Source organism: Microcaecilia unicolor, chromosome 3, assembly GCF_901765095.1.
Source record: "Microcaecilia unicolor chromosome 3, aMicUni1.1, whole genome shotgun sequence".
Taxonomy (NCBI): domain Eukaryota; kingdom Metazoa; phylum Chordata; class Amphibia; order Gymnophiona; family Siphonopidae; genus Microcaecilia; species Microcaecilia unicolor.
The window spans coordinates 92,714,156-92,741,319 of record NC_044033.1 but is presented as its reverse complement, the minus strand read 5'-3'; the positions used below and the strand labels follow the sequence as shown (position 1 = coordinate 92,741,319).

The 27,164-nt window shown below is 48.8% G+C and overlaps 1 protein-coding gene across 1 annotated transcript in view; it reads right to left on the bottom strand.

Annotated features, from left to right (window-relative positions):
- USP34 (ubiquitin specific peptidase 34) overlaps positions 1–27,164 on the bottom strand; it is a 1,418,841-nt gene that overhangs the window by 135,728 nt on the left and 1,255,949 nt on the right. The window contains 1 exon segment of the mRNA XM_030196176.1: positions 26,241–26,875. Within this exon segment, the coding sequence (XP_030052036.1) occupies positions 26,241–26,875 (635 nt within the window).

The window sequence follows — 27,164 nt, the reverse complement described above, 5'->3', positions numbered from 1 at the left end:
TGGAATCCACACGCCTCCTCGGGGTCGGGTCCGAAAGAGGTCGGTCCCGATGGCCCTGCCCAGTAGGAACCGCCGAGGCAGGTAGAGGCCCACTCGGGTGCTCGCTCTTCCCAGCGAAAGATGGTCATTGGGCCGGTGGTACCTGAGCTCCTGAGGTCGATGCCATGTCCGGAGCCGAAATCGACACTGCCGGTGCCGATAGTGCCGAAGTCGACGCCACCGGTGCTGATGCTGTTGATGTTGACGCCGAAGGGCCGGTGCAAGCTCCAAAAATTCGGTCCCATTGAGCTTGCCTCGCTACTTGTGTCTGCTTCTTCAAGCTGAGACACAATTTACACACTTTAGGATTATGTTCAGGCCCGAGGCACTGAAGGCACCAAGCGTGGGTGTCGGAGAGTGAGATCTGCCGGCCACACCGACCACACTTTTTGAAGCCGCTGGGTATCCTCGATGTCGACGACGAAAAAATCGCGGTGGCGAGGTCAAAATCGTCGATGGTGGCAGCAAAAAGGGCCACGAGGAGGAAAAACAGAAACGCGCGGCCACGAGGCTGCGATGGCGGCGAAAGGAAAAGAACGGAAAAAGGAATAAGAAAAAAGGGGACTTTTTTTTAATGAGAAGTAGGTAATTAAGAGAAAGAAGACGCGAACGGCGCCACAAAACAAAGAAAAAAGCGGACTATGCCGCAAACCAGTTTCCGAGGCTGACAACGGAGAGGGACACAAAGCAGTCTCTCTCCAAGTGCGGAAAACGAAAAACTAAGAGGGAGCGGTCGTGCACGGGTGGGAAGATGGCCGCTCATGCACGGTGGCTGTGCCCCGCGGGTGGGACCTCCTGCAAGAAGTTTTTTCTGGTTGGAGGGGGCTGCCGTGGACGTCACCCCAGTTGTGAGAACAAGCAGCCTGCTTGTCCTCGGAGAATTTTCTTTTCTTTTTTTCTTATAACATAGTAGATGACGGCAGAAAAAGAACTGCACGATCCATCCAGTCTGCCCAACAAGATAACTCATATTTGCTGCTTTTTGTGTATACCCTACTTTGATTTGTACCTGTGCTCTTCAGGGCACAGACCGTATAAATCTGCCCCGCACTATCCCCGCCTCCCAACCACCAGCCCCACCTCCCAACCACCAGCTCTGGCACAGGCACAGACCGTATAAGTCTGCCCAGCACTATCCTCACCTCCCCACCACCAGCCCTGCCTCCCAACCACCGGCTCTGGCACAGACCGTACAAGTCTGTCCAGCACTATCCCCGCCTCCCAACCACCAGTCCCGCTTCCCACCACCGGCTCTGGCACAGACCGTATAAGTCTGCCCAGCCCTATCCTCGCCTCCCAACCACCAGCCCCGCCTCCCGATCTTGACTAAGCTCCTGAGGATCCATTTGTTGGTGTTTTGGGACTGTGCAAACAAGTTGAAACGTTGAGAACTTTCTGAATTGCTAAGGAACTGTTAATGTAAGAAGGGGGGGGGGGGGGAATGAATACTTGTGGACTGTATACGGGGCTGTAAGACTGCTAAGTTGCAAGAGAGAAAGTGAGAAGCTCTGTGGAGCAGGGGGAAAGCGAATGCTACATACCTGTAGAAGGTATTCTCCGAGGACAGCAGGCTGATTGTTCTCACTAATGGGTGACGTCCACGGCAGCCCCTCCAATTGGAAACTTCACTAGCAAAGTGGCAGGAGTTCAGTGACTCAAAAGGAGGTTTCATCAGCTGGGTGAGAACGACATTGAGATCCCATGACACTGTAGGAGGTTTGACAGGGGGCTTTGACAAAAGCAAACCTCTCATGAAGTGAACAACTAAAGGCTGTCCTGAGATCGGCTTACCTTCCACACGGTAATGGTATGCACTGATTGCACTAAGGTGAACCCTTACAGAGTTGGTCTTGAGACCAGACTCAGACAAGTGCAGAAGGTATTCAAGCAGGGTCTGTGTAGGACAAGAGTGAGGATCTAGGGCCTTGCTGTCACACCAGACGGCAAACCTCCTCCATAGAAAGAAGTAACTCCTCTTAGTGGAATCTTTCCTGGAAGCAAGCAAGATGCGGGAGACACCCTCTGACAGACCCAAAGAGGCAAAGTCTACGCTCTCAACATCCAGGCCTTGAGAGCCAGAGACTGGAGGTTGGGATGCAGAAGCGCCCCTTCGTCCTGTGTGATGAGAGTCGGAAAACACTCCAATCTCCACGGTTCTTCGGAGGACAACTCCAGAAGAAGAGGGAACCAGATCTGACGCGGCCAAAAAGGAGCAATCAGAATCATGGTGCCTCGGTCTTGCTTGAGTTTCAACAAAGTCTTCCCCACCAGAGGTATGGGAGGATAAGCATACAGCAGACCTTCCCCCCAGTCCAGGAGGAAGGCATCCGGTGCCAGTCTGCCGTTGGCCTGAAGCCTGGAACAGAACTGAGGGACCTTGTGGTTGGCTCGAGTTGCAAATAGATCTACCAAGGGGGTGCCCCACACCTGGAAGATCTGTCGCACTACTCTGGAGTTGAGCGACCACTCGTGAGGTTGCATAATCCTGCTCAGTCTGTCGGCCAGACTGTTGTTTACGCCTGCCAGGTATGTGGCTTGGAGCACCATGCCCTGACGGCGAGCCCAAAGCCACATGCTGACGGCTTCCTGACACAGGGGGCGAGATCCGGTGCCCCCCTGCTTGTTGATGTAATACATGGCAACCTGGTTGTCAGTCTGAATTTGGATAATTTGGTGGGACAGCCGATCTCTGAAAGCCTTCAGAGCGTTCCAGACCGCTCGTAACTCCAGGAGATTGATCTGCAGATCGCGTTCCTGGAGGGACCAGCTTCCTTGGGTGTGAAGCCCATCGACATGAGCTCCCCACCCCAGGAGAGACGCATCCGTAGTCAGCACTTTTTGTGGCTGAGGAATTTGGAAAGGACGTCCCAGAGTCAAATTGGACCAAATCGTCCACCAATACAGGGATTTGAGAAAACTCGTGGACAGGTGGATCACGTCTTCTAGATCCCCAGCAGCCTGAAACCACTGGGAAGCTAAGGTCCATTGAGCAGATCTCATGTGAAGGCGGGCCATGGAAGTCACATGAACTGTGGAGGCCATGTGGCCCAGCAATCTCAACATCTGCTGAGCTGTGATCTGCTGGGACGCTCGCACCCGCGAGATGAGGGACAACAAGTTGTTGGCTCTCGCCTCTGGGAGATAGGCACGAGCCGTCCGAGAATCCAGCAGAGCTCCTATGAATTCGAGTCTCTGTACTGGGAGAAGATGGGACTTTGGATAATTTATCACAAACCCCAGTAGCTCCAGGAGGCGAATAGTCATCTGCATGGACTATAGAGCTCCAGCCTCGGATGTGTTCTTCACCAGCCAATCGTCGAGATATGGGAACACGTGTACCCCCAGCCTGCGAAGTGCCGCTGCTACTACAGCCAAGCACTTCGTGAACACTCTGGGCGCAGAGGCGAGCCCAAAGGGTTGCACACAGTACTGGAAGTGACGTGTGCCCAGCTGAAATCGCAGATACTGTCTGTGAGCTGGCAGTATCGGGATGTGCGTGTAAGCGTCCTTCAAGCCCAGAGAGCATAGCCAATCGTTTTCCTGAATCATGGGGAGAAGGGTGCCCAGGGAAAGCATCCTGAACTTTTCCTTGACCAGATATTTGTTCAGGGCCCTTAGGTCTAGGATGGGACGCATCCCCCCTGTTTTCTTTTCCACAAGGAAGTACCTGGAATAGAATCCCAGCCCTTCTTGCCCGGATGGCACGGGCTCGACCGCATTGGCGCTGAGAAGGGCGGAGAGTTCCTCTGCAAGTACCTGCTTGTGCTGGAAGCTGTAAGACTGAGCTCCCAGTGGACAATTTGGAGGTTTTGAGGCCAAATTGAGGGTGTATCCTTGCCGGACTATTTGAAGAACCCACTGATAGGAGGTTATGAGAGGCCACCTTTGGTGAAAAACTTTCAACCTCACTCCGACCGGTAGATCGCCCGGCACTGACACTTGGATGGCGGCTATGCTCTGCTGGAGCCAGTCAAAAGCTCGTCCCTTGCTTTTGCTGGGGAGCCGATGGGCCTTGCTGAGGCGCACGCTGCTGACAAGAGCGTGCGCGCTGGGGCTTAGCCTGGGCCGCAGGCTGTCGAGAAGGAGGACTGTACTGACGCTTGCCAGAAGAGTAGGGAACAGTCTTCCTTCCCCCATAAAAATGTCTACCTGTGGAGGTAGAAGCTGAAGGCTGCCGGCGGGAGAACTTGTCGAAAGCGGTATCCCGCTGGTGGAGCTGCTCTACCACCTGTTCGACCTTCTCTCCAAAAATATTATCCGCACGGCAAGGCGAGTCCGCAATCCGCTGCTGGATCCTATTCTCCAGGTCGGAGGCACGCAGCCATGAGAGTCTGCGCATCACCACACCTTGAGCAGCGGCCCTGGACGCAACATCAAAGATGTCATACACCCCCTCTGGCCAGGAATTTTCTGCACGCCTTCAGCTGCCTGACCACCTCCTGAAATGGCTTGGCTTGCTCAGGAGGGAGCTTGTCCACCAAGCCCGCCAACTGCCGCACATTGTTCCGCATGTGTATGCTCGTGTAGAGCTGGTAAGACTGAATTTTGGCCACGAGCATAGAGGAATGGTAGGCCTTCCTCCCAAAGGAGTCTAAGGTTCTAGAGTCTTTGCCCGGGGGCGCCGAAGCATGCTCCCTAGAACTCTTAGCCTTCTTTAGGGCCAAATCCACAACTCCAGAGTCGTGAGGCAACTGAGTGCGCATCAGCTCTGGGTCCCCATGGATCCGGTACTGGGACTCGATCTTCTTGGGAATGTGGGGATTACTTAAAGGCTTGGTCCAGTTCGCCAGCAATGTCTTTTTTAGGACATGATGCATGGGTACTGTGGACGCTTCCTTAGGTGGAGAAGGATAGTCCAGGAGCTCAAACATTTCAGCCCTGGGCTCGTCCTCCACAACCACCGGGAAGGGGATGGCCGTAGACATCTCCCGGACAAAGGCCGCAAAAAGACTCTCGGGAGGAGAAAGCTGCCTTTCAGGGGAGGGAGTGGGATCCGAAGGAAGGCCATCAGACTCCTCGTCAGAGAAATATCTGATGTCCTCCTCCTCCTCCCACAAGGCCTCACCATCGGTATCAGACACAAGTTCACGAACCTGTGTCTGAAGCCGTGCCCGACTCGACTCCGTGGAACCACGGCCACGGTGGGAGCGTCGAGAGGTAGACTCCCTCGCCCGCACCGGCGAAGCTCCCTCTGCCGACGTCGTCGGGGAGCCTTCCTGGGAGGCGACCGCAGTCGGTACCGCAAGCGGCACCGATGTCGGAGACCTCACCCCGGGCAAGGGGCCAGCCGGCGCCTCGCTCGACGGTACCGGAGGCGCAAGCACCCCCGGTACCGGAGGGGAAGGGCGCAACAGCTCTCCCAGGATCTCTGGGAGAACGGCCCGGAGACTCTCGTGCAGGGCGGCTGTGGAGAAAGACATGGAAGCCGATGCAGGAGTCGATGTCAGAGTCTGTTCCGGGCGTGGAGGCTGTTCCGGACTGTCCAAGGTGGAGCGCATCGACACCTCCTGAACAGAGGGTGAGCGGTCCTCCCAGTGCCGATGCCTACTGGGTGCCGACTCCCTCGGCGACCCAGAGCTCTCGGTACCGACGTGGGAAGGAGACTGGTGTCGATGCTTCTTTGACTTTTTCAAACGAAGCATGTCACCGGAGCTTCCCGGTACCGACAAGGAGGACGTAGAATCCAACCGTCGCTTCCTCGGGGCCGAGGCCGAAGAAGGTCGGTCTCGGGGGAGCTGTACCGCAGGAGCCCTCAGGGTAGGGGGAGACCCACCCGAAGGCTCACCGCCACCAGCAGGGGAATGGACAGCCCTCACCTGCACTCCAGACGAAGCACCACCGTCCGACGACATCAGCAGAAGCGGAGGTCCCGGTACCACCGACGCAGCCTTCCGATGTCTCGGCCCCGACGATGCAGAGGGTCGATGCCTCGATGCAATCGATACCATCGCGGCCGAGGGTAGAGGTGTTGACGCTGTCGACGTCGACGCACTCGATACTCGCGGTGCAGATGCCGACGAAGAGCCCGAGAACAAAACATTCCACTGGGCCAATCTCGCTACCTGAGTCCTTTTCTGTAAAAGGGTGCAAAGACTGCAGGCCTGCGGGCGGTGCCCAGCCCCCAGACACTGAAGACACGACGCGTGCCTATCAGTGAGCGAGATTACCCGGGCGCACTGGGTGCACTTCTTGAAGCCGCTGGGAGACTTCGATGACATGGGCGGAAAAATCACGCTGGCGAAATCAAAACTCGTAATTGCGGTAAGGCACCAAAAAGATGGGGAGAAAAAAACTCGACCCCGAGGCCTCAAAGGGGCCTACCCCGAAAACAAAAGAAAACTTAACGGGGCCAAAAACTAGAAGTAAGGGAAAGGGAAAAAGACCAAAAGGCCTTTCTCCGGAATCCCCCCCTTTTTTTTTTTTTTAGCGAAAAGTCAAAAAGACGCGCGAGGGTCAACTTAAGGGGCGCGAACGGCACAAAACACGACCGTACCGAGCGCGGACAAAAGAAGACTGACTAACACGAGCCGGTTCGGGCGGGAAGACGGCCGCGCATGCGCGGTGCGCATGGGCGCGCGAGGACTAGCAAAGGACTTTGCTAGTGAAGTTTCCGATTGGAGGGGCTGCCGTGGACGTCACCCATCAGTGAGAACAAGCAGCCTGCTTGTCCTCGGAGAATAACCTTTCCAGAACTAAGGCAGTGCTTGAGGAGACTGTCCTAACGAACTAAATATGAGGAGGGTTATCAGAAGGCTTAGCGGTGGAAACTCAGCCCAGGATTCTGCAATGAGGAACTGGCTGATGGCACAAAGACTGGGTTTTGCACTAAGCCATTATGTATAAACAGATTTTATTGATGGTGTTAACACCTTTCAATCATATATTCACAATAACCATAGATACATTGAATTGGATTCAGCAGAAATACTCCAAAAACTGCCACATCATCCTTTTCAATTTAATCCTACTAACTATAACCTCTCCTCCTCCCACCCTTCTATCCCTCCCCTCCCCCCTCCCCCCTCAGTTAAGGTTACTCGAACATCTGTGCATTGAGATCTTATTTACATATTTACATGCTTATATATTTATATATTTAGTATGGGGCCTTTCGCCGCCGGTGGCAATGTCAACCAAAATGGAGTCCAGATCTTACAGTAGTCTGATTCTTTGAAATTTACGTTCTGATCCACCACTCTTCTTTCAAATCTCATGAGACAAACCATCTGGCATCTCCATTACTGAATTGTTGGTGTTTTATTTGTAATCCATTCTGTGAGTATTACTTTCTTTGCTATGATAGTTGCTCGGAGTGCAAAGCCTCGGTATCCTGCCTGCGCCGGGGATGCTAATCCTGGGTTTCCAAACAACAGTTGTGGCTCATAACGCCATCTGGCATGCCATGTAGTTGAAATATGTTTTAGTAGGGTCTTCCAGAAATGCGCTATTCTGGCGCAATGCCAAAACATGTGTCCCAAGAGTACTCCTTGTGCTCCGCATTTTGGGCATGCCCCGTCTGAAGATGCTCCCATGTGGAAGGCCCTTCTTGGCGGAATATATGACCGCATGACAAACTTTTATTGTAGTTCCCAATGTGCCATCATTTTGCATGAGCCCAGTAGCGACAGAACATGTGTTTTAAGTATTTGGCTTGAAATTTCTATGCCCAGGTCCAGGCCCCAAGCTTGTGCTAGTTTCGCGTAGTTTGGTTCCGGTATTGTGTCTCTGATGTGTCTATGATGCATCTTTAATGGGACTTTATTTTGTGTTTGTAAGGAGAATGCATCTGATAGCTCCTCCTGCACATCTTCTGTCAAGTCTTGCCATGGCAGGGTTACTATGTAGTGTTTAAGTTGTATATAATGAAAATACTCCGATTGCCGGCAGGAAAATGTAATCTTCAACTGCTCAAACGATTCGATTTGTCCTTCTTCAGTCAATATCTGCGCTATATATGTTAACCCTTTTCTTTGCCATTGCCGAAATACATTGTAGATCTTTCCTGGAGGAAACCCTGGATTGTCACAAATTGCCAGATATGGGGTAATCCATGGAGAGAACTGGTGAAGGCGACAAACCCATCTCCGCATTGCTTTCGCTGTGGGCAATATATGAGACTCCTGAAGGATCGGCGGAATCTGGCCTCCCCCAGTATGCAGTAGGCAGCTAAAATGTGTCTCAGTTGTTAATGTCGTCTCTAATTCAGTGGCTGAGAACTCTGATGTAGTTCGGAACCAATCTGTGATATGTCTCATTCCACATGCTACAGTGAGATATTGCACGCTCAAAAGTCCCAGACCCCTGGACTCCACCGGTATCTGGAGTGTTGTAAGAGATATTCGAGCCTTCCACCCCTCCACAAAAAGCTCTGCAGCTGCTTGTTCAGTTTCTGTTCATCTTCCAACCTGAGGAACAGTGGAAGGGTCTGGAATATATATAGCCACTTGGGCACAATCACCATATTGTATAGTGCTATCCTCCCCATTAATGATAACGGGTAGTCATGCCACATTCGCAACTGCATACATGTCTGAGTAAGCAACGATGTCACATTTTGAGTATATAATGTTTTCAAATCCTGTGGAAGATAGGTACCCAGATATTTAATTTTTTCTCTCTCCCGGCCCCATGTATCCTATCCTTGGATATACCACCAATCCCTTTGACTTCTGCAGGTTAAGAGAAAAACTTGATAAGTCCCCATACCCATATTTCTTAATTACTTTTAACATTACCTCTAACGCCTCCCGAGGGCTGGATGTGATCATGGCCAAATCATCAGCAAATGCTAATACTTTAACTAAGCCATTATAATAAACTCTTGTTACTTGCAGTTAAGGAGTGACTTCTTTGGACCTGTGTTGAGGGGTTCAGGGAGAGCGCCGGCGCACAGGCCACCCTACCCTTAACATAAATGGTGGCCCATATAGGGGCTTGTGGTACAGAAGTGAGCAAGTTGCACTAGAGGGACCACATGAGAAGCAGTAAGGCCTGAGAGAGGGACCCACCTATCAGAGACCTGGACCTTAGTTGTGGACCACAGGATCAGAGGCTCTGGGACCCGGCACTCCTCCAAGCTATAAGCGCTGACTAGCGGCCTCTTGAGGTAAGGGTACCCGGGAGTGACAAGCTTTTGGGAGGGAGTGGCAGAGTGCCAAGAAGGCTGGAGCTGAAGGCTCAGTGTGAAAAGTATCACACTTCTTTGTCTTCTTTGTTTTGTTTCAGGGGCCGCGCCAGAATGGAGCTGAAGGAAGTTGTTGCCTGGATTGTCCACCAGATGCAGAAACATCAGGAGTCGTCCCAATGAATGCTACAATAAGCCCTGAAAGCAAGGAGACAATAGCAACAGCCCTTGTTGATCTACTTCATGGGCAAGCGTTGGCTGCGGAATGGCTATTGGTGAGAGGCTCCTCCAGGAAAGTGGGACTGAGCAATGGGGAGGTCGTGCGTGAAGGAACTTGTGGACTTGGACCAGTGACACTGGGAAATATGGGTGAGAATGATGACCCCGATTCTTTTATTACTACTTTTGAAAGGGTGGTACAGTCCGTAGGGCGGCTGAAGGAACAGTGGGCGTTCTGCCTAGCAACATCCCTAATGGGCCCAGCTTTGGATGCTTATAGGGCCCTGCCTAATGATGAAGTCTAGAATTATACAGCCGCGAGGCAGGCAAATAAAGATAGACTAAAGAGTATTATCGAAGGGAGTTTACGCAAATCCAGATGAAGGCCCATGAGAAATCTAATGCATTAGCCCGAAAGCATTAGCCCAATGATTATAGGGCTTGGCAGTGGTTGGAGCCCAGGCAGAAGACAGTAACCCAGATAGTGGAAGAAGTGGTGTTGCAGCAGTTCTTAATGTATATACTGGGGGCGATTGGCTAATTAAACAGGGGGTAAGGACCCTAGAGCCCGCCACCTGCTTGGCCAAGTGCTATATGGGAGCCTCTACACCCCCCCCCCCCCTTTATTGGGTTCATTTAAAGTATGAGGGGTACAACCACCAGGTACTGTTATACATCTGGCCCACGACCATCCCTTATCTGGGCATACACTCAACCAGATCCTAGCCAGGTTTTACTGGCTGGGGGTCTATAAAGAAGTTAAGCCTTATTGTGAAACTTATCCCCAGTGCCAGAAAGTGAGTTCGAGGTTCCCCCAGAGAACCCCATTGAAACCTTTGCCTATTATGGATGAACCTCTAGCAAGATTTGGAATGGATATAGTGGGATCACTGGAAAAAAGCTGAAGGGGATTTATGTATATACTAGTGATTGTGGGCTATGCCACTAGATACATGTGAGACATACCCTTAAGGACGGCACTGGCAAACATTATAGCTTGGAAACCTGTAAAATTGTTCTGTGAGGTAGGTTTTCCCACTGAGATCCTTATGGACAGAGGCACAAAGGTAAAATTATGTATAATCATACCTGATAATTTTCTTTCCATTAATCATAGCTGATCAATCCATAGACTGGTGGGTTGTGTCCATCTACCAGCAGGTGGAGATAGAGAGCAAACTTTGCCTCCCTATATGTGGTCATGTGCTGCCGGAAACTCCTCAGTATGTCGATATCAAAGCTCCATCCGCAGGACTCAGCACTTAGAGAATTACACCCACGAAGGGACACTCTGCCCAGCTCACCACCGCCGAAACGGGGGAGGGGAAATAACCCAGCTCATCCCCACACAAGTGGGGGAGGGGAATCCGTCCAGCTCATCCCCGCGGAGCGGGGGAGGGACACCACACCCGCCGATGCGGGGGGATCTGGCTTATCCTGCAACCGCGGGAGGAGCTGACTGACCCTAACACCGCCGAAGCGGGAAGGGTACAAAGCTGCCCTACAGCCGCACGAAGCGGGAGGGAGTGCCGGCAGAATTTATGTCTCAATCCAGCCCCGTAAAACGGGGGGGAGAGGAATGCAGCAGCTCACTGTAACACAAACTCGTCTCAACTCTTGAAGAATCCAAGTGAAAAAACTTGAACACGAAGTCTTTCTGAAGGAACTGAAGACTAAACTTGCACCTGAAATGCAATCAGAATAAAAACAGTACAGATATCTGGGAGGGGCTATGGATTGATCAGCTATGATTAATGGAAAGAAAATTATCAGGTATGATTATACATAATTTTACCTTCCATATCATCAAGCTGATCAATCCATAGACTGGTGGGATGTACCGAAGCAGTACTCACCCAGGGCGGGACATTGAAATCCCTGACCTCAACACTGAAGCTCCAAACCGGGCCTCCGCCCGTGCAGCCACCGTCAAACGGTAATGCTTGGAGAAAGTATGAGCCGAAGCCCAAATTGCCGCCTTGCATATCTCTTCCAAGGAGACGGATCCGGCCTCTGCCATCGAGGCCGCCTGAGCTCTCGTGGAGTGAGCCTTCAGCTGGATAGGCGGCACCTTCCTTGCGGCCACATAAGCCGCTGCAATGGCTTCCTTGACCCATCTTGCCACTGTAGGCTTAGCAGCCTGCAGACCCTTACAAGGACCTGCAAACAGGACAAACAGATGATCCAATTTCTTGAAATCATTGGTCACTTCCAAGTATCTGATGATGACTCGCCTCACATCCAGATATTTAAGAGCAGAGTACTCCTCTGGGTAGTCCTCCCTACGAAAGGAAGGGAGACAGAGCTGCTGAATCACATGGAAGCGAGAAACAATCTTGGGCAGGAAGGAAGGCACTGTGCGAATAGTCACTCCTGCCTCAGTGAACTGCAGAAAAGGCTCTCGACATGAGAGCACCTGGAGCTCAGAAACTCTTCTGGCTGAAGTGATAGCCACCAAAAAGACTGCTTTCCACGTCAGGTCTTTCAGAGATGCCCTTGACAAGGGTTCAAAAGGCGGCTTCTGCAATGCTCTTAGCACCAGGTTGAGATTCCACGCAGGCACCACTGAGTGCAGAGAAGGGCGCAGGTGATTAACTCCCTTGAGAAAGCGCACCACATCTGGCTGCGAAGCCAGGGAAGCACCCTTCAGGCGGCCCCTGACGCAAGCCAGAGCCGCTACCTGGACTTTAAGGGAACTGAGCGACAGGCCTTTCTCCAGACCTTCTTGCAGGAACGCCAACACTGAAGAAATTGAAGCAGTGAAGGGAGAAAGTGAGCCTGCTTCACACCACGCTGCAAAGATACGCCAAACCCTGGCGTAAGCAGTAGAAGTAGAGCGCTTCCTCGCTCTTAGCATAGTGGCGATGACCTTGTCTGAGAAGCCCTTCTTCCTCAGACGCTGCCGCTCAATAGCCAGGCCTTAAGCCCAAAGGGGGAGGGATCCTCCATCACCACGGGACCCTGATGTAACAGGCCCTGCTCCACTGACAGCCGCAGAGGATCGTCGCCTGAGAGCCTGATCAAGTCCGCATACCAGGGACGTCTGGGCCAATCCGGACCCACCAGGATTACCCTGCCGGGGCTTTGCCACCCGGTCTAGCACCCTGCCCAACCTGGGCCAGGGCGGGAACACATAGAGGAGCTCTTGTGTCGGCCACTGCTGGAGAAGAGCATCTACTCCCAGGTATCGAGGGTCCCGTCCTCTGCTGAAAAAGCGCGGCACTTGGCAATTGGCCGATGACGCCATCAAATCTAGGCTCGGCTGGCCCCAGCGCTTCGTGATGTCCAAGAACGCCTGAGCAGATAGTTGCCACTCTCCGGGCTCCAAGGTATGGCGACTGAGAAAGACCGCCTTGACATTCATGGCTCCGGCAATGTGGGCCGCTGAAAGCTGCTCCAGGTTCGCTTCCGCCCACTGGCAAAGATTCACAGCCTCCTTGGCTAGAGGGGCGCTCTTGGTACCTCCCTGGTGGTTGATATAGGCCACAGCCGTGGCATTGTCCGACAGGACCCTTACAGGCTTCAACACCAGTACCGGGATGAACTCCAATAACACCAACCGAATGGCTCTGAGTTCCAGGAGGTTGATAGACCACTTGCCTCTGCAGGAGACCAGAGCCCCTGCGCTGTCCTTCCCAAGCAGTGGGCTCCCCAGCCCATCAAAGAGGCGTCTGTCGTGACGACAATCCACTCCGGGGTCACCAGAGGCATTCCTGCAGACAACTTGTCTGTCTGCGTCCACCAGCTCAGCGCCTTGCGCACTGCTGGGTCCAAGGGAAGGTGCACAGCATAATCCTCCGACATCGGAGTCCAGCGCAGCAGCAGAGATAGCTGTAGTGGTCTCATATGAGCCCTGGCCCAGGGCACTACTTCCATCGTGGCCGTCATAGAGCCCAACAGCTGCACGTAGTCCCAAGCCCGAATAGGAGAGGCTACTAGGAACTAGTCCACCTGAGCCTGAAGCTTGACAATCCGATTGTCTGGCAGGAACACTCTGCCCACTTGGGTGTCGAATCGAACTCCCAGATACTCCAGGGACTGAGTCGGGCGCAGCTGGCTCTTCTTCCAGTTGATGATCCATCCCAGGGAGCTCAAAAGAGCAACTACCCGGTCCATAGCCTTGCCGCACTCTTCAGAAGAGGGGGCTCGGATCAACCAGTCGTCCAGATAAGGATGGACTTGTACTCCTTCCTTTAGCAGGAAGGCCGCTATGACCCCCATTACTTTGGAAAAGGTCCGCGGAGCAGTAGCCAACCCAAAAGGGAGGGCTCTGAACTGGAAGTGTCGTCTCAGGACTGTAAAACGCAGAAAGCGTTGGAGAGGAGGCCAGATGGGAATATGCAGGTACGCTTCCTTGATGTCCAAGGAAGCCAAGACCTCTCCTGCCTTCACTGCCGCTATAACAGAGCGGAGAGTCTCCATGCGAAAGTGCCGTACTTTCAAGGCCCGATTGACCCCCTTTGAGGTCGAGGATAGGCCGGACAGAACCTCCTTTCTTTGGGACCACAAAGTAAATGGAGTAACGTCCCTTGCCAATCTGATCTTTTGGCACCGGAACGACCGCACCCAGGCGGATCAGGCTGTCCAAGGTCTGCTGCACTGCCACAGCTTGACCGGAGACTTGCAGGGAGAGAGTACAAACCTGTCTCTTAAGGGTCGGCAGAACTGTAGCTTGTAGCCGTCTCTGATGACTTCCAGCACCCAAGCGTGTGAAGTTACTGTGGTCCGCTCACCCAGAAACGAGGACAGCCGTCCTCCAATCTGCACTGGGGCGTGAACCAAGGCCCCGTCACTGGGTACGAGACCCTGGGGGAGGACCGGAGGGAGCACCTCCGGGACGGCGGTCTCTGCGAAAGGAATGCTGCTTGGGGGAGAAATTCCTCTTGAAGGAAGAAGGGGCAGAGGAGCCCGACTTGCCCGGGCGGTACCAACGGGCTTCCTGCAACCGTCCTCTGGAGGTACCGGGACGAGTACTAGCCCGAGCCCTGACCTCTGGTAATCTCTTGCCCTTAGACGTGCCGAGATCGGTCACGATTTTGTCCAGCTCGACCCCAAAGAGCAGCTTGCCTTTAAAAGGCAATCTAGCCAGGCGGGATTTAGAGGCGTGGTCAGCAGACCAATGTTTCAGCCATAGCCACCGCCGCGCAGAGATTGTCTGAGCCATGCCTTTAGCTGAGGCCCTCAAGACATCATACAGCAAGTCTGCCAAATAGGCTAAGCCCGATTTCAGGGCCGGCCAATCAGCCCTCGAGGAATGATCCGAGGGGGAAGCCCGCTGCACCATAGTCAGGCACGCCCTGTCACATAGGAGCCGCAAACTGAGGCCTGCAAACTTAAAGCAGCTGCCTCAAAGGACGACCTTAAGGCCGCCTCCAATCTTCTGTCTTGGGCGTCCTTTAGGGCCGTGCCACCTTCCACCGGCAAAGCCGTTTTCTTAGTCACCGCAGTGATTAAAGAATCCACGGTAGGCCACAGATAGGCCTCACGTTCACTCACAGCCAAAGGATAGAGGCGGGACATAGCCCTAGCCACTTTAAGGCTCGCTTCCGGGACATCCCATGGAGCCGAAATTAAGGTGTGCATGGCATCATGCACGTGGAAGGTTCTAGGCGGGCGCTTCGTCCCCAGCATAATGGCAGAGCCAACAGGGGCTGAGGGAGAGACGTCCTCCGGAGAGGAAATCTTCAAAGTGTCCATGGCCTGTAACAACAGGTTGGGCAAATCCTCTGGGCTAAAAAGCCGCGCTGCAGAGGGGTCATCCGCTCCATCCGAGCGGGGATCCATCTCCTCCAAGGAATCCGCAAAGGACCGTTGGGAGACCTCAGACACGCTGCCCTCATCTACATCGGAGGAGACAAAGTCCTCCAAGGCCTGAGAATCAACCCGAGGACGTTTACCTCTGGGAACCTCAACCTCTTTACCAGACGAGGGAGCAGGGGCAGCGTTGTGCATGAGGAAAGCCTGATGCAGCAGCAAAACAAACTCGGGGGAGAAACCCCCCAGACTGTGCACTTCCGCAGCCTGGGCAACAGCCCTAGACGCACCCTCAACCGGCGCTCGCAAGAGCGGGGGAGAAACATGCTGCGCATCCAAGATGGCGTCCGGCGCGACACTCCGCGAAGGAGCCGCGCGGGAAGAGCGGCGCTCAACTTTAGCCGCTTTGTGCCCTCGCCCAAATTAAGGGCGTACATGGCATTAATGTCTCCAACCTCAAGGGCGGCCCCGAAGAAGCTGTCCGAGCCGCGTGGCCGGCCAACATGGCGGAGGCGAGGAGCGGGGGATGGGCGTTTATGGTGGGAAAAACCGCCACGCCGGAGGAAGGACCGGGACATTCATCGGTCACGAAACTGTCACCCAACAAGGGCGAATCAGGCTGTAAGACCCCCGCATCCCCTCTAGAAGCGCACAAGCGAACCGGGGAGCGACCCTTTGCGCCCTCGCCCTCCGACGCCATATGCCACGAGGAGAAGAATCGGGGAACCCCCTGCCCGCTATAAAAGGTAAAAATTACCTGCTTGCCGCTCCGAGCTGTAACGAACTGGTGTCCCAGTGAGTAGCTGCAATGAACGTTTAAATAAACGTCGAAATAAACGCCTTTAAGGACGTTTAAAATTTTTTTTTTTTTTTTTAACGGAGCCAGCGGGAGGGGGGAGAAAAGGAGGGACCTGGCACCACCAGGTTTGCACTTGCTCAAGAAGAGCCCTCAACCCCAGGCCTCAACAAAACCTAAGGATTAGGCTTGGAGGCCTAGCCAGAGCTGCTGCTGTGTGTGACCACCACCTGCTGAGATAGAGAACATACTGAGGAGTTTCCGGCAGCACATGACCACATATAGGGAGGCAAAAGTTTGCTCTCTATCTCCACCTGCTGGTAGATGGACACAACCCACCAGTCTATGGATTGATCAGCTTGATGATATGGAATTGTAGGTTGGATACTCTTGGGCAGTTATGGGATGCTTTTGGGATTCACTGTCTTGTTACCTTGGCCTATCACCCACAGACCAATGGGACTTGTGGAGCAGTATAACCAGACTCTAAAAATGTTACACAAGGGTCTCAACGGGAATTGGATCGACTGGGATCAATTAAAATACCATTTGTACTCTATACTTGTAGGGAAAACACCCAAACTTCCTTGGGAGTGTCTCTCCTTGAGCTAATCTACAGGCGTGCCCTCAGGGGGTTGTTGGATATAGTAAAGGAGCAATGGACGGGTAGGGTTTGGGAGCCCCAGGACCCTTTAGCCTACCTAAATAATTAAAAAAGATTACGCTGCAACAAGTAAAAGAAATAGCTCACAAAAGGCTGCAGGGGTGTGATATCGAACCATGTCGTCGAGAATTTCCGGTGAAAGACAGGGTGTCAGAACAGATTTCCTCCACCCCGTATAAATGTACGGCAAGATAGAGGGGCCCCTGGGTAATCCAACGTTGGCTAGGACCACTTAATTATGAAGTAAGGAACCAGCTGGGAAGGAGGCAAACATATCATATTAATGTCCTGAAGCTTTGGAAGAAAAGGGAAATAGCGGTGGCGGAGGTAGAACAGCCCTAAGAAGAGGATTTGGGTCCTTAAATAAGCAATCTAAAGAATGTGGAACAATCCTAATGAAGATATGTCTCCAAAGCAGGTTGCCCAAATAAGAGACCTAATAGAACTATTTGGGGATGTTTTATCCCCCCTGCCAGGGAAAACTCATGTGATCTCCCATAGAATAATTACTACCCGTGGGAAGAGGGCAGGAAAGAGAGGGACCTGTCCTGAATTCCTGGGGAGGAAGGCATAAGGAAAAGGGGAGAGATGATGGAAAGGTGGGTGGGGGGATAGGGACACACAGGGATAATGACATATGAGGGAGGATGGGGACACAGAAGGGCAATTCTGGATAGGGCAACAATACAGAAACAGAAAAGAGGAATATGTAACATGGTGGGAGGATAGGAGCATGAACACAGGAAATACTAAACAGAGTGATAGCGACACAGAGGGAAGATGGATAGTGGACATGTAGAGAGAAGAAATGCCAAATGGACCAAGAGGCCCTGGCAAGAGAGTTAAGAAGAAAGCAGAAACTAGAGACTGGGACCACCATGATGAGGAAAATTAAATGACCAGACAACAAAGGTAGAAAAAAAGAATATTATTTTCTATTTATTGATTGAAATATATCAGTTTTTGGAATGTGCATGATCTGCCAGAACTAGTTTTAGATGTGGCTGCGGCCTGTGAGAAAAACCTTACTCATTTGGCCTTTCATCTACAGCACTGCGGTGGTAAATCTCCAGCATTAGGATGGGCCACCCTTGGTGTCTCTGTGAAAGAGTAAGTGGAGAGATTGTTGGGAATGTCAAGTCAAGTGAAAGGAGTTAAGTGAGGGAGAAAGTAAATTCTGGGGTCATCCATTACTATTTTGGATTTCTGCTCTGGCAGGGGAGGAGTGATTGGGCAGCACCTCTGACTATAACGATCCTGAAGCTTTCTTCAACTAAATGGGCCAGTGGATATCTTATTTTGAAAGCCTGGTGAGGAGTGAGATTATTGAATGGAACTATTTTCTTTTTAATCACAAGGGGGCAGGGTTCTTTTATGGGGAGATTCTCATTAGGAAGGGCAGAGAAGAATCTCCCAGAGGTTAAGGCTCTCGAAATACACTGTGGTCTGCATTATCATACTAGAAACGGATGGTAATAAATCCATGAATCCTATGATTAAATCAATATCCATCAACAAATGATTTTTAATAACTGTAAAAAAATATCACTTGAATATGTGATTTTAAATCTAAAATCAAAATCAGGGTAAGAGTGATTTCAAATAAAAAATTATACAAAATGATTTTAAATCATGATTTCAATTCACTTGATAGAAATCATACCCAACACTGTTCTGGACTCACAACTCAGATTTCTTCTGTCTTAAAAGCTGTTTATTTGCTGTCAAATTCAATCCATAAAGAATAATATAACTTTGAAACCATAAAGAATAATATAACTTTGAAACCCTTCATATTCTTATCCTTGCTTTTTTTTAAATTTCATGACTCGATTATTGTAATGCTATTTATGCTGGTATAACTCACACTAACCTAAAATGACTACAATTCTTACAAAATAAGACAAACTGTGTTCTATGTTGAGCCAAAAGAAGAGAATATTTTTCTCCTCTAGTCTAACACCTACATTGGTAATCTATTGCATCCCAACTATTTAGTTTCTCTTACCACTCTGTTGATCCCTACTTGATCTGTTTGATCTATTGGTTCTTCCCAGTCCTTCCTAAGCAGGATGGTAGTCTATAAAAAATAGCAATGACTTCTTTTTGGCTCCCTCTCTCTAGAATGACATTAGTTTGTTCCTATGCTGTGAACCTTCCTATACCAAATTCAGAACAGCTTTGAAAACACAGTCTTGCAATGCTGCTTTCAGAAGATCTCTTGGGTCCTAGGTGGGAGATTAACATGGCAATCATGACTGTTCCTCCAAATAAAAATTGAATGGTCCACAATTTGGATGACAAACTGTGTTCTCAATGTCAACAGTTGAATGGATTCTTTTCTTGTACGATTGTGCCTTTCCTATGGTTTACTGGCTGTTCCTTTATTTTTAGTTTTAACTGCAAACCACTTTGACTTTTATTACAAACAAGTGATATATTAAGGCCAAATAAATGATAAAAAGATAACATAGGTTAGGTTTTGAAGGAAAGAACAGCCATGAAACTCAAAATATGATGCAGCTGCCCGGTTCCAAAAGGAATGGAGCTAACAGATACAGAACATAATATAGTTGAAAGGTGCCTGAAATTTAAGAGCTAAGAGCTTCAAAATATAATACCAAATGAAGTCTCAAGAAACCACTGATGTTTAAGCAAAACAGTAGATTGAAAGATAGCTAAGATAGCCACTGGAGAGACAGTTGCAACCGCTGACCCTAAGAGGCTACAACATTGATGAAAATTCAGAATGCAGTGAAAAGCATTCCAAGTAATCTACTGAAGAGGCTCACAATCTCCCAGAAGCAAAAGATATGGATGTAAAAACCAGAACAGGCCTGCATAGAGCCTTTCTTCCATATGCCTCCGAGGAAGCTGAGATGTTAAAAATGGAGGACATCGATCGACCTTGTGAGCAGAAACATTCTGGCGTAAAGCAGGCAGAAAGCATAATATCTACATTAATGTTCTGAGAGGGAAGCAGTAAATGTGAGGGAGCAACCAAAAAAGGATCCTTCTTGATGCATGAAAGCTGGGAAATAACAGTTTGCTTATTTAAAAGTAAAACGGTAGCACTGCCGAATAAACGTTACATTAGCAGACAAACAGAGAGAAAAAGATCCACATTCCCCCCTGGATTACAAGTCTCTGTGGGATAGCAAAGCTCTAAGGTGTACCAAAAAACATAAGTAGTATACAGCATACACTCAGAGGAATGAAGAAAAGATACTGTTTGAAGCTGAGGGAGAGGTACATAGAGGAGACCTACAGGGATGTTGTAGAGAAGTCCCACCTGCAGTCTGGTAGCCCCTGTGCAACCTTGGAAGAGGGATGTCTCCTAGAAGGAGAGCATCACCCTGGTGAAGTAGGAAGTACTCCTGTAGCCAGGACCTGCCCACCAGTGGATGTACTATCCTCTCGCACCAAGGATATGAAGTGCTGCCCGGGAGGGAAGGGTTAGGACAGCTGTTTTAGTTGGTGATTCGATCATTAGGCATATAGATAGCTGGGTGACTGGTGGACGTGAGGATCGCCTGGTGACTTGACTGCCTGGTGCAAAGGTGGCAGACCTCACACGGCACCTAGACAGGATTTTAGATAGTGCTGGGAATGAGCCGGCTGTCTTGGTACATGTGGGTACCAATGACATAGGAAAATGTGGGAGAGAGATTCTGGAAGCCAAATTTAGGCTCTTAGGTAGAAAGCTCAAATCCAGAACCTCTAGACGCGCAGGGCCCAAGAGACAGGCGGAGCTCCAGAGTCTCAATGCGTGGATGAGACGATGGTGCAGAGAGGAGGGTTTTAGATTTGTTAGGAACTGGGCAACATTCTGAGGAAGGGGGAGCCTATTCTGAAAGAATGGGCTCCACCTTAACCAGGGTGGGACCAGGCTGCTGGCATCGGCATTTAAAAAGGAGAGCAGCTTTTAAACTAGAAACGGGGGGATGGCCAGCAGTCGCTCAAAAGCGCATGGTTCGGGATAAGGTATCTTTCAAAGACATCACCAAAACAGGAAAGATAGGGTACCCTGATAGTGAGGTTGCAAAAGAGACCATAGTAGATCAGGTGTCCTTAAATAAAAATAAAAATCAGACAAAAGATTGCAAATTAATACTGTCAAGTACTGAGCATGATGTAAATAGGAACAAACAACATAGTTTGAAATGTCTATATGTGAATGCCAGGAGCCTAAGAAATAAGATGGGAGAGTTAGAATATATTGCACTAAATGAAAAATTAGATATAATAGGCATCTCTGAGACCTGGTAGAAGGAGGATAACCAGTGGGACACTTTCATACCGGGGTACAAATTATATCGTAGTGATAGGGTGGATCGAATTGGTGGAAGGGTAGCATTGTATATTAAGGAGAGCCTTGAATCAAATAGATTGAAAATTCTGCAGGAAACAAAACACTTCTTGGAATCACTGTGGATTGAAATTCCAGGGGAAAAGGATAGCGATAAGAGTGTACTACCGTCCGCCTGGCTGGGATGAACAGACAGATGCAGAAATGTTAAAGGAAATTAGGGACGCAAACAAACAGGGCAGCACAATAATAATGGGTGATTTCAATTACCCCAATATTGACTGGGTAAATGTAACATCGGGGCATGCTAGGGAGGTAAAATTCCTTGATGAAATCAAGGACTGCTTTATGGAGCAGCTGGTACAGGAGCCGACGAGAGAAGGAAAAAAATTCTACACCTAGTCCTTTCTGGAGAGCATGATCTGGTGCGGAAGGTAATGGTGCTGGGGCCGCTTGATAACAGTGATCATAATATGATCGGATTTGATATTAACTCTGAAGTAAGTATACATAGGAAATCAAATATGTTAGCGTTTAACTTTAAAAAAGGAGACTATGATAAAATGAGAAGAACGGTGAAAAACAGAGGAGCGGCTGCGAGGGTCAAAAATTTACATCAGGTGTGGATGATGATCAAAAACACCGTCCTGGAAACCCAAGCCAAATATATTCTGTGTATTAAAAAAGGAGGACAGAAGACCAAACGACAGCCGACATGGTTAAAAAGTGAGGTGAAGGAAGTTAGTAGAGCTAAAAGAAAATCCTTCAGAAAATGGAAGGAACCGACTGAAAATAATAAGAAACAGCATAAGGAATGCCAAGTCAAATGCAAAGCGCTGATAAGGAAGGCTGGTACTGCATACAGTTCAAGCTTCTCCTATTAACCTACAAATGCACTCGATCTGCAGCCCCTCCTTACCTCTCTACCCTCATTTCCCCTTACGTTCCTACCCGTAACCTCCGCTCTCAAGACAAATCCCTCCTCTCAATACCCTTCTCCGCCACCGCCAACTCCAGGCTCCGCCCTTTCCTCCTCGTTTCACCCCATGCCTGGAATAAACTCCGAGCCCATATGCCAGGCCCCCTCCCTGCCCATTTTCAAAACCTTGCTTAAAGCCCACCTCGTCAATGTCGCCTTCGGGACATAACCACCATACCTCTATTCAGGAAATCTAGACTGCCCCCACTTGACACTTTGCCCATTAGATTGTAAGCTCTTTTGAGCAGGGACTGTCCTTTTTGTTAAACTGTACAGCGCTGCGTAACCCTAGTAGCGCTCTAGAAATGTTTAGTAGTAGTAGTAGACTTTGAAAAAAAGATTGCGTTGGAGGCAAAAACACATAGTAAATGTTTTTTTAGGTATATTAAAAGCAGAAAGCCAGAAAAAGAATCGGTTGGACCGCTAGATGACTGAGGAATAAAAGGGGTGATCAGGGAAGACAAAGCCATAGCGGAGAGATTAAATGAATTCTTTGCTTCGGTCTTCACCGAGGAAGATTTGGGTGGGATACCTGTGCCAGAAATGGTATTCGAAGCTGACGAGTCAGAGAAACTTAATGAATTCTCTGTAAACCTGGAGGATGTAATGGGGCAGTTCTACAAACTGAAGAGTAGCAAATCTCCCGGACCGGATGGTATTCATCCCAGAGTACTGATAAGAACTGAAAAATGAACTTGCGAAGCTATTGTTACTAATATGTAATTTATTCTTAAAATCGAGTGTGGTACCGGAAGATTGGAGGGTGGCTAATGTAACACCGATTTTTAAAAAAAGGTTCTAGAGGAGATCCGGGAAATTATAGACCAGTAAGACTGACGTCGGTGCTGGGCAAAATGGTAGAGACTATTATAAAAAACAAAATTACAAAGCATATTCAAAAGCATGGATTAATGAGACAAAGTCAACATGGATTTAGTGAAGGAAATCTTGACTCACCAACAGGGCCGTGCCTAGGGTCTCCGGCGCCCCCCTGCAGTTGCCCCCCCCCCCCGAAAACGATCGCTACACTACCCGCCCTCTTCTCCCCAGATCCTTTTCCTTTTTTTTTGTTTAAATTTACCTCTGTCCGACGGCAGCGTAGCGTTAGTGAGAAGGAGGCGGCGCTCCCCCGCCCTGACGTGTCAGTCTTCCCTTCGCTCAGTGTCCCGCCTTCTTCTGATGTCATTTCTGATGTCAGAAGAAGGCGGAACTGAGCGAAGGGAAGACTGACACGTCGGGGCGGGGGAGCGCCGCCTCCTCACTAATGCTACGCTGCCGCCGGACAGAGGTAAATTTAAACAAAAAAAAAAAAGGAAAAGGATCTGGGGAGAAGAGGGCGAGGTAAGCTTGGTGCGGCCGGGTGCCCCCCAGAGGATGGCGCCCTCCTGCCATGCTTACTTCGCTTACCGTGTTGGCACGGCCCTGCTTACCGTGTTGGCATGGCCCTGCTCACCAATCTACTACATTTCTTTGAAGGGGTGAACAAACATGTGAATAAAGATGAGCCGGTTGATATTTGCATCTGGATTTTCAGAAGGCGTTTGACAAAGTACCTCATGAAAGACTCCAGAGGAAATTGGAGAGTCATGGGATAGGAGGTAGTGTTCTATTTTGGATTAAAAACTGGTTAAAAGATAGAAACAGAGAGTAGGGTTAAATGGTCAGTATTCTCAATGGAGAAGGGTAGTTAGTGGGGTTCCCCAGAGGTCTGTGCTGGGACAGCTGCTTTTTAACATATTTATAAATGACCTAGAGATGGGAGTAACTAGTGAGGTAATTAAATTTGCTGATGACACAAAGTTATTCAAAGTCGTTAAATCGTGGGAGAATTGTGAAAAATTACAAGAGGACCTTACGAGACTGGGAGACTGGGTGTCTAAATGGCAGATGACGTTTAATGTGAGCAAGTGCAAAATGATGCATATGGGAAAGAAGAACCCGAATTATAGCTACGTCATGCAAGGTTCCACGTTAGGAGTCACGGACCAAGAAAGGGATCTAGGTGTCGTTGATGGTATGTTGAAACCTTCTGCTCAGTGTGCTGCTGTGGCTAAGAAAGCAAATAGAATGTTAGGTATTATTAGGAAAGGAATGGAAAACAAAAATGAGGATGTTATAATGGCTTTGTATCGCTCCATGGTGCGACCGCACCTCAAATATTGTGTTAAATTCTGGTCGCTGCATCTCAAAAAAGATATAGTGGAAATAGAAAAGTTACAGAGAAAAGGGGATGGGACGACTTCCCTATGAGGAAAGGTTAAAGCGGCTAGGGCTCTTCAGCTTGGAGAAAAGGCGGCTGAGGGGAGGTATGATAGAGGTCTATAAAATAATGAGTGGAGTTGAACGGGTAGATGTGAAGTGTCTGTTTACGCTTTCCAAAAATACTAGGACTAGGGGGCATGCGATGAAGCTACCATGTAGTAAATTTAAAACGAATCGGAGAAAGGTTTTCTTCACTCAACATTTAATTAAACTCTGGAATTCGTTGCCAGAGAATGTGGTAAAGGCGGTTAGCTTAGCAGAGTTTAAAAAAGGTTTGGACGGCTTCCTAAAGGAAAAGTCCATAGACCATTATTAAATGGACTTGGGGAAAATCCACTATTTCTGGGATAAGCAGTATAGAATGTTTTGTACTTTTTTGGGATCGTGCCAGGTATGTGTGACCTGGATTGGGCCACTGTTGGAAACAGGATACTGGGCTTGATGGACCTTTGGTTTTTCCCAGTGTGGCAATACTTATGTACTTATGTGCCAAGTCACCAGAGTCAGGGAGGCGTTGGGGAAGGAGGGAAGGGACTCAGAATCCTCTAAGTATTACCCTCAGGATCCAAACTTTCCAGCAGAAAATTCCCCATATTCAACTGGAAACCAACCAATGAACTAGTTCAGGAGTCAGCCTCAGTGTCCAGACTGGAGGCACCTGAACCCCTGGAATCCATTCCAGGAAAGGGGGAGTAAAAGGAAAGGGACTTGGAGACTTGCAAGTATTTCCTACACAAAAGCTCTAAGTTTAACCGGAGACTTAGCTCAGACTAACCAGAATTAAATAGATCAGGAGCCATTAGGGCTACACAGCCAAGCTGTTACATGATGTAGTCACAATCCACTGGAGACAGAGAAATACTGTGAGTTCTAATACTGCATGATACTTTTAAGTGGCAAATCATGATGAACTTCTTTATTTCTCTGTCCCCATACACTGGTCAATGGACATAACCCACAATTTCTGGACTGATCTGTGGAACGCTAAGGAAGATTCCCTTAACCTAAAATATACCGAAAACCTCTTCCCATTAAGAGCTTTCATTTCATAAAAACACTGGGACTGATATTCAGTGGCCAAATATCCACCACTCTCTCCTCCTATATTTAACCACTTTGAAGGGGTTAGAGGGGAAAAAGCTTTATAAAATAATACCTTAGGGAGATAACAGAGCACCTATAAAAATGTTAAAAAACTTATTTTATGTAGTCAAAATAGGTGCCTATATGCCTTTATAAAAACAGGCTTCCAGAAGTATTTCCAATGCTCTTGCACAAATTAGCACATGCTCGGAAGTAGGTGCAAATGTGTATACTCCATACATGTATTTTATAAAGCAAGGGTTGGCAACCTCGGTCCTCGAAGGCCACAATCCAATTAGATTTTCAAGATTTCCACAATGAATATGTATGAGATCTATTTGCATGCACTACCTCCATGTATGTAAATACTACTCATACATATTCATTGGGGAAATCCTGAAAACCCGACTGGGTTGCAGCCCTTGAAGATCGAGGTTGCCCACCCTTGTTATAAAGTGTGTATGTGTATCACAACTCCTCTTAAACTAAGTTTCCAGAAATGTCTACATGCAGTGCATATACACATATGCATTTACAAAAGTTTATAACAGCCATAATGTTTTATACATGAAAAATATCTATATGAGGTTTGAGGTGATTGCTACTGATACTATACTTTTTATGCTAGTGCTACTCCTTGTAATGTGTTTTGTGAGTGTGTAAGTTTATCTAATACGTGTTCAATCCCAGAAGATTAATACTAACTTGTTTCTGACAGTGAAGGAATAATATTGGCTAGTCTTGTAATATCTTGTGACAAAGAAACAAATGAGGCTGGTGAGGCCCCATTACCTTTGTAAAATAAGAAAAGGTAGATTAGAAACTAAAAGGCAGTGGCAACAATAATTGTATGAGCCTGTTTTTGATATTCTTTTCCAGTTTGTATGGCTCAAATAGTCAGCTGAGAGAGGGTTCCATGGAATGGCTGTGATCCCTTTTAAAAGGGAAAAGCAATAATCTACAGGTTGTCTCAAAGTCAAAAGTATTCTTCTTTGATGCTTGTTTACTTACCGCTGGGTACTGGCTGGCATGTGGTGTCAGATTCTTAAAAGCCCACTGGATGTTCTGGTGAGAAGCTAGCTGCCTGGTAAAGGTAGGGGACTGCTCACAGCACATTCGAAGAATGCCATAGTAGGCAGGCAGCATCCCACGGTTAAAGAGCACCACATCTTGATCATCATGGTCTGCCAGAATGTAATTGAAGGCAATGTTCTTGGTCACCACTGGATTCTGTACAATAAGGCGAACATTCTCTGGGCAGTCAACACACACATTGTACCAAAAAGAAAGCAAAGCTTGTTTGTTGTGATTGGTAGCTATAGCAGGCTCAGAAAGTTTGGGCTGGAAAAGATTCCATAAATCCATGAAGCATGTAGAAAACATAAGCTTCTCAGTTTTTGAGATCAAACAGTAAGTCATGAAACTAAAGTAGGGCACTAGTTTCGTAGTGCCATGAACAGCAGCATCAACATAAAGCTTAGCTCTTGAAAGAAGACCAAGGAGGACATTGTAGACTTGATGAAGCACTACTGTAGTATCTGGACTGAGGGGTAAGTCACGTGTAGGGATATGCAGAGAACGAGTAGATCGGAACATCTGGCGAAAGGAATTGCTTGGAATCAGTGACACCAAGAGGTAGGCTGCAGCTTAAAGAAAAACAATAATCTCAATTCTTTTAAAAGTTACATATTAAAAAAAAAACAGAATAATATAAATCATTATAAATACACATCAAATTCAAACAAACAGCACCAAGTCGTGTTAGATTACTTTACTTAGAGCCCAGTCTGCCGCATGCTGTGCTCTTGAATACGTTCAGGTGAGGGAGAAAAATCATGACATGAAATTAGACTGATAATAGCTTAAACACCAAACACAGAGAACAACAAAACTCTGCAGACCATACAAAATAAACCACAAAGCAGAAGTGGGCAA